Source organism: Pimephales promelas, chromosome 20, assembly GCF_988280905.1.
Source record: "Pimephales promelas chromosome 20, fPimPro1.hap1.1, whole genome shotgun sequence".
NCBI classification, from domain to species: Eukaryota; Metazoa; Chordata; class Actinopteri; order Cypriniformes; family Leuciscidae; genus Pimephales; species Pimephales promelas.
The window spans coordinates 6,616,460-6,624,773 of NC_142788.1; the positions used below are offsets into that span (position 1 = coordinate 6,616,460).

General features: G+C 40.2%; 1 protein-coding gene across 4 annotated transcripts; it reads left to right on the forward strand.

Moving 5' to 3' along the window:
- The first annotated feature begins 1,091 nt into the window (after positions 1–1,091).
- Positions 1,092–8,186, forward strand: sgk2a (serum/glucocorticoid regulated kinase 2a). Of its 4 annotated transcripts, none has more exons than XM_039671521.2 (13): positions 1,092–1,249; positions 1,648–1,847; positions 1,932–1,987; positions 2,132–2,189; positions 2,397–2,480; positions 2,890–3,021; positions 3,549–3,661; positions 3,744–3,780; positions 3,873–3,959; positions 5,255–5,350; positions 5,991–6,146; positions 6,237–6,326; positions 7,426–8,186. In XM_039671521.2, exons 2-13 carry the CDS (start codon positions 1,830–1,832, stop codon positions 7,585–7,587), a joined length of 1,089 nt encoding a protein of 362 aa, XP_039527455.1. In that variant the 5' UTR covers positions 1,092–1,249; positions 1,648–1,829; the 3' UTR covers positions 7,588–8,186. The 4 variants fall into 4 exon arrangements, with proteins under 4 accessions (XP_039527455.1, XP_039527456.1, XP_088980344.1 ...); XM_039671522.2 differs by having other exon boundaries at positions 1,743–1,847; XM_089124218.1 differs by lacking the exons at positions 1,092–1,249; positions 1,648–1,847; positions 2,132–2,189 and having other exon boundaries at positions 1,878–1,987.
- Positions 8,187–8,314: the final 128 nt, after the last annotated feature.

An 8,314-nucleotide genomic window follows, 5' to 3' on the forward strand; every position in this document is an offset into this window, starting at 1 on the left:
CATCAGAGTCAAAAATGCTTTTATCGTGGAAACTCTTACGTGCCGAACACAATATATGTTATGAATCTTACACGAATTACATCTTCATCACAGTGTAAATGATGGCAATGGAAAAACGTGTATCATGCAACTTGTTTTTAGCTTTGCCTTGGGCTATAGATGACTAGCTGGTTATCGAATCAATAAATATATATTTAAAACTTTACCAATAGCTTGATAGTGAGTACTACAATATATCTTATTTGTTTATGTTCATAATTATAAAGTTAGATTTTTTTATTACATGTGATTCTGACATGATGTCACTACATGCACCGAGCTCTTTCCTCTCCGCTCGTCTCAGGTAAATAATGCGTCTTCAGCTGTTCAGCTCAGCTGTCGGAGTTGCGCGTTCATGTGTTTTTGGGGCGTGGCTTTGGAATGAGCCCAGAAGGGAGGGGGTGAAGTGAATGGAAATAATGAGCTGTCTTTAAAACAGTCGTGAGAGGTCTACAGACACTCGATTTTTATACTTTCTTTTTCAGAGTACTTACATTTTAATTATGCATTGAGATATATATATATATATATATATATATATATATATATATATATATATATATATAGAAAGTTTAAGCAAATTTGGAAACAAGTTTTTTTTTATAAAATACCTACACAACCTTTAACACACACACACACACACACACACACACACACACACACACACACACACACACACACACACACACACACACACACACACACACACACACACACACACACGTTATCTTCTATTGTTTTTATATGCAGTTAATAAATATTGACTAACCCAAAGCCACACCCTGACAGTTCTACATTTTCATAAAATCATAAACAAAAGATGATTTAGGACTACTTTGTTTTTACTAATGAGAATGACCCCAGATGGAAGTTTTGTCAGATAACTCATTTCTGGGGACATATTTTTGTCCAGAGCATAACAAGTTGAATTTATACACACACACACACACACACACACACACACACACACACACACACACACACACACACACACACACACACACACACACACACACACACACACGTGCGCGTGCACTGCTGTCCTGCGGGCTCTCATATCTCGAGTCGTGCACACATGAGTTGATCATTCACCCGGGCCTCCAGCCAAACACGGCTGCGCAACGCGATGCTTCAGAGACACGGCCAGACAATTATGCCCTTCAACATTTTATCAGTAAAACTTCATAAACTACATATTTAACGCTGTCAGGTAAGTTGTTTCTCAGAGCTGTTCAATTTTTAACAAATTATTTTAAATGCATGTTTTTGTCTAAAATCGTGTTGTTTACACTCAGTTTTTATTTGTTATCATTATAGTAAATACAGCATTCAAACAGCTTGTCAGTGCATATAAAATACTTTTATTATTATGTGAGTTATTAGTATTATATTATTATTAATAAAGGTCATAAGTTTCCATCCAATGAACAGCTGAATAAGACGAACAAAGACATGACTTAACTTACTTACTGATTATGATTATAAGATCGTTTTGCTTTACTCCATTGTGTCTATCAAAGAAACAACACGTTTAGTCGATCCTGTACACTAACAAGAAGAGATGTGACCTTTCAGAACATAGTGTTTATTCGTAGTCCTAATTTGCAGGAGAATTGCAAAGCTGTATTTACTGTGTAAACTCGTTAATGCTGAGTTCCCAAACGTCCTTCATGGGTCTGTGTCACCCAAACCTGAACATCCAGTTTCCTTCAGCCGGACCAGCATAAAGCTCAGTGCTGGTGGACACATCCATCTCACACTCAGGACAGAGAGACTTGCGAGAACACAAGATGGCTCATTATAATCCAGTAAGAACATTTTATTCTTCGCTGTTACAGCTTCAGCTTCTAGATTAGCCATGCCGTTTAACACACGTTTGATGTGCCCTCCAGCCATTATCAGCGTCTCCATCAGACGAGGTCAATCTGGGTGTGTCTGTCAATCCTCAGTAAGATGGATCCCTGTTTTATTAGTTATTTGTCAAGAGAATAAACCTGTCATATGTGCAAATAAACACAGTTAATGGTTTTATGTGCACAGAAAGTGATTGTGATGCATACCGTTAGAGTTTGTGTTGTCTTGTGTGCTTCAGTGCCAAACCCACCGACTTCGACTTTCTGGCTGTGATTGGTAAAGGGACATTTGGGAAGGTGAGGCGCATCCGACGCCACTATCTGATTAACAGTGTGCCTTATGACTTCACCAATGATTAACACTTCAGAAGGAAGCCTAGTAAGGTTACCTTGATGGAAGTTGTGTTTGGTTTTCCACTGGGCATAAGTGACCTATACAAGACTAAAAGTTACAGAACTGCTATTTTATCCACAACCGTGTCTGAGATACCATGTGGGTTGCAGGTGCTCTTAGCCAAATTGAAAGCAGACGGGAAGTTCTACGCAGTGAAGGTTTTGCAGAAGAAGGTTATATTGAAGAAAAAAGAGGTTTGTGTTTGTTTTGGTTACCTTGTTTGTCCATATAACCAGCCCTTGCAAGACTGTAGTGTTACATAATATGAAAGATCAAAACACCTTTGCTCTGATAATGCTAATCTAATACTCTGTCCTTTGTACCATGGTGATTTCTTACTTGCTGGCCAAAAGACGGGCTTTTTATTTACTACAGTAGTTTACTACAGACTAATATTTACCATTTGTTTTGATTTTGGAGTATAATTAATGAAAATGGCCCCAGTGTGTACTAAAACACAAGCACAGTTAAGGTTGCTTACAGAATATGATTGTGTTGTCATTGAAAAGCTTGAGGCTGTAAGCATTGTCACTGTGATGGCTCATGACTGTATTCTCCTGCTTACCTCGACCAACGCTGTCTGTGTGTGTGTTTGTACAACAGCAGAAGAATATAATGGCGGAGAGGAACGTTCTGCTCAAGAGCCTCAAACACCCATTTCTGGTCGGCCTGCACTACTCTTTCCAGACCACCGAGAAGCTGTACTTTGTCCTGGACTATGTCAATGGTGGAGAGGTATGGGAGGAAAGCATGACTGATAGTGATTTACAACTTTTAATAACCTGTGAAGAAAAACTCAACACAAAAAAGACAGGATTACACTGCAAAAACCTTTGCTAAATAATCTGCCAAAAAGCAAAATAATCTTGTTTCAAACAGAAAATGTTGCAGATTATTTAGCTTTTTTCAAGTAAAACTTCCTTTAATTTTGATTTATTTTTTTCTGAAAACAAGACAATGATATTTGGACTGGAAACAAGACATAAAATCTGAGTTAGAAAAGCATTTTTGGCAGTGAATGACTGAGGGAGGATTTGGCACAACATTAATTAATTAATTAATTAAAAAAGTGTAACCTAATGACTGGGTTTGTCCATATTTGACTCAAATTTGGGTTAAAACAACCCAGCATTTGTTGTAGTGTATATTTTGATATGCCCTTATGTTTACAGACAAACTTTAGCTTTAAACAGATTTGTACCTGTCGGAAAGGAGCGGCGTAATGGCCTGAGTGTGTTAAGCAGGTGTCTCTTGTCCCTCAGCTGTTTTATCACCTGCAGCGGGAGCGCTGCTTCTCGGAGGCCCGAGCTCGCTTCTACTCCGCCGAGGTGGCCAGCGCCATCGGATACCTGCACTCCCTCAATATAGTGTACAGGTCAGTATTGGGGAAGCCGCTCATTATAATCCCAGTTACAGTCTGCCTGACCTCACTCACAAATCTCCATGCTCCCGTCTAGAGATCTCAAGCCGGAAAACATTCTGCTAGACTACCAGGTAAAACGAATATGAATACAGAACTCACGTAGTATCTGTACAATGGCAAATACGTTTTGATAGTGTATATTTCTGTTTCTCATCTCTTTCAGGGCCATGTGGTGTTAACAGATTTTGGTTTGTGTAAAGAAGGCATAGAACCAGAAGGAACCACCACAACTTTTTGCGGCACTCCAGAGGTACAGTATGAATCAAGATGCATATAGCATAACCATTTAATCCTATTTGTGCTGAGCTAATCATCATAGACTGTAGAAAAAATATGGACAAAGCGTCTGTGACGTCACCCATAGACTCTCTGAAGAACGGGTTTGAAGCTGTTTTTGGGGGGCATGGGCGGCGCCATACTGGAAAATCTTGGAAAATACAAAATGCAAAAGTTTCAGAAAGGATACAGAGGTGGTATGATGTGTTGTGTCAGATCATGGCCGAGACGTCAAATTCACTCGGCGCAGCCCGTTATCAGCTGTCAATCAAAGTTAACCGCCCTTATTTGTCATACGTTTTATATCTAAATATGATCTAAACTAACGAGTTAGAAAAAAATTCTCCCCCTCACAGTTGTCAGGCACGTGGAACATATTGAATATTACAATAAAAGTCCATGGGACCAAACTGTAAACATATGAATTTATGCTGTGAAAACGGACATTATAACATGACGTCTCTGGATATTTTGCTCCCTTTTGGGACCGGCCTCTAGCGGATTTGAGATGTATTGCAGTTTATAGCACTTCCGGGTAGGCTTCATCTTTCAGATTAGAATGTTGCCGCTTGGAGCTAATACACCATGGCTACGTCCTAAAATGTTCAATTGCTGCCTTCGGAGGGCGAATCCAATGGTAGCTTCCGAGAAACCTTGATCTTTGATTTATGTGCTTTCCATACTGTGACAGTTGAGCTAGAAAAATAAACATTGCATCTGAAATTTGCGGTCGCTGGTCAGTTTGTGTGTAAATGTACATTTTTAACCAACTTCTGATGTCATAGCTAGCGAGAAAATAATATTGTAAGTAACATTAGTAATAAAAAATTCTCTTTGTTTTCACTAAAGCTCTCTCTATTTTGCTGTAGAGCATTAAACCGTTTTGTTGCCTCAGAAGTAAGTCTGAAATCAGTTTCGTGAGGAACCATCGTGAGCAAACACTGCCAAAGTCAAAGTCAAAGTCGGCTGTTTAAGGTTTCAGACGCAGCCTGTATAACTTTTGGCCCTGTAGCAGTTAAAAACAAAACTACATGCATTTTGTGGGAGAATATTGTTTTGGCTGTGCTTCAGCTCTGCGTGTCTGAGCGGATGAATATGCATGTCTGTTCCTTTCATTCATTTCATTTAAACATCAAAGATGGCGCTGCTGTGTATAAGGTCTATGGTAGCATGACTGAAACAGCAGCCTAAAAGAGGCGTTTCAGAGATGGACTTGCCTTACAGGGACTTTAACGTGACTCAAAGCCATGTGATCTTCTCTCACTCTAGTATCTGGCACCTGAGGTGCTCCGGAAAGAGCCGTACGACCGCACAGTGGACTGGTGGTGTCTTGGAGCAGTGCTCTATGAGATGCTTTTCAGCTTGGTAAGTTTACTGAGCGCCTCAACATATTTACGTAAGGGTTAATGCCCGACGAGCTGTCCATTGTCAGGTATTAATGGACGACGGTGAGGTGTGAACCGTCCGATGAGCAGCGGAATGCATTAACACCTGACAATGGACACCTGGAAAGGGTGTATAACCCACTTGTACCATGCTTAACCCGCTTATGCCATGGACACTTGCCAAATAACGTATTTTTTATATTTTAATTAGTTTTACAATCGAAATCTAAAGTCTTTACAAACAATAACTTGGTTTCCCTGGTTACACCTGATGGTTCATTTAGCAACCAGAGATATTTATTGTCTGCTCAGTTTAGCTAACTTACAAGCCAGAAAGTTAACATATTTTTTTTTTTCATGTAAGTTAGGCTTGTCTAGCCATGGGCGATACACTTTCGTTTAAAAATGCCCATGGCTGCACTTTCAACTGCCTGTTGCTATGGTTACTCACAGCCGATGTAGCCAGCGCATTTATTTATTATTTTCAAATGTTTCAAATTTCAAATGTTTCCTCTATCACTTTTTAACCCTGCAGCCAATCAGAATTGAGTATTCACCCAGCTTAGCCCTAACTCAATGGAAAATAATCTCATTTCTATATGGATTATTGTGACACACAGCCTCCGTTCTACAGCCGCGATGTGTCTGAGATGTACGATGCGATCCTGCACAAGCCGCTGCACCTGCCGCCGGGGAAGTCCGAGGCCTCGGGACACCTGCTCCACGCACTCCTGCAAAAAGACCAGCGCCGCCGCATCGGAGCCATTGCTGATTTTGTGAGTGACCATCTGGATGTCTATGTCATTGTGAAACTGTTAACTAGGCCAAAAGTCACAGTTAATGTGTCAACTGTTGTTGTTTTGCAGTTGGAGATTAAAAATCATATGTTCTTTGCCCCTATAAACTGGGACGACCTCTACCACAAGCGCATCACGCCTCCGTATAACCCCAATGTGGTAGGCTCTTACAAACTCTCTCTGGGCTCTCGCTCTTTATTGGGCACCACACAAAGAGATTATTAGTGCCCTGTGTCCACCAAAGCGCAGCTGTCGTATTTTTCCAATTGTTTTGAATGGGAGTGCCACGTTTTTAAAATGCCAGGAGCGTAACAAGGCACTGAGCGTCTATTTCACGCTAAACGTTCTGCGTTTTTTACCGGTCGCCAAGAGTTGAAGGATGTAAAACGCAGCGATCTGTTACTGTTAGCCGGCCAATCACGGTGAAGGAGAGGCGGAGCTAATACCACACCGGCCAACCGCCACATTCTGCCCGTACAATGTCTACAAACGACAACAACAAGGATAATCAAAATCATTTAAAACAAGAGCCAGAGCAAATATGGTATGTTCAAGTCATGTCGTAAAGATTGTATTTATGAACGCCTCATGAACAGCTACAGAATGACGTAAATACGAGTGGGAAGCTCAGAATTTTCCCAATCTTCACGAGTTGGGGCGCATCAGCGAAAACCACAATACTTACAGGTACTTCGCAGTGATATTGCTTACTTTTCTACTTACAGTGCAGTGAGCTAATTTCCTGCTCAGGATATGATGGCATTATAATATAACAATATAAAATGTAACAATAAAGTTTGCAGTTTCTTCATAAATTAATTAAAAACATAAAAAAAGCAAAAGACACTGATGCACATTCCTTGTTCTTCATTTTTTGGAAGTAGATTTTAATAACCTTGTTGTATTTTGGTGTAATTAATTAAAAGAAAGTACACAGCCATCTTACTCTGCACATGACGTTGTAAACACGAACATCCCAGGAGGACATGAACGCACCAAAACTTTACATTGTATCGCCATTTTTATACAGAAACAACACAGAAACACACTGTGAAATGAGATTCTAGTTACACTTTGGCAGATATTCTGTAGCACATCATAGCAAGCAAAGCGTCTCCACTGGCAAAAACACTGCGCTGCCAAAGCGTTCTTTGGTGAACACGTGGCCTTAGTGCTCCTCTTTACTTTAGGCACATATTGAGTTCTGTCCCGCCTGGCACTGAAGGCGATCTGTGTATAAAGCCATGTGTTTCTCCAGAGAGGCCCTGCAGACCTTCAGCACATTGACCCAGAGTTCACCCGAGAGATGGTGCCGAACTCAGTGGGCCGAACGCCCGAGCCCACGCCCAGCCTAGCCACCAGCAGCTCCGGCGCCTTCACTGGCTTCTCCTACATCTCTGGGGAAGATGGCTTCCTCTGACCGGGGACGGGTTCCACACCGCCAGCTTAGCAAGAGCGTATGCTTCTGGACGACTCTGGAAGAACACTGGACTGTGATCAGGGTAAATGCTGCGATGCAGGAAACACAGAGGAGTTTTGCTCACTTTGTATTCATAATAAAAGGGATATTTCATCAGTGTGCGTTGCACACTTGTTTGTTGTGTAAGGACATTGCAGGAGATGTTTTTGTTGATTGCACCACTGGAAAAGCAACTTGCAAAATCTGTAAAAGTCTATATTTCTGCTCGTGCTCGTCACTTAGGGACTGTGGATCTGTAGGTTGGCACTGTTCTCATCTATGCTCTTTGATCTATGATTACTGGAACAAGCATCATGGGGGAAATAACAGTTTTTCTTTGTAACATTTTGTGCAAAACTTAAAAATGTCATATAATCAAATCTATATTATGAATGATCCATAAATGTGAACGTATATGACTGTGCTTTATGAAATCATGTATTAATGTCTTGAGAAGTGTAATACCACTGACAAATATACAAAATATATTTTTTTCTCATTGTAGCTAAACAGATATATTGCTAATATTGTTACATATTTTTGTTTAAAGTTTAATAAAATCTTTGCTAAAATGTATATAATAAATTATTAAATATATTTAAAGTGAGAGAGAAAGACAGAGAGAGAGAGAACTTTCGATCATCGGTAACACAGTGGTTGTTTATTTCTCTAAAAATTTGATATATGG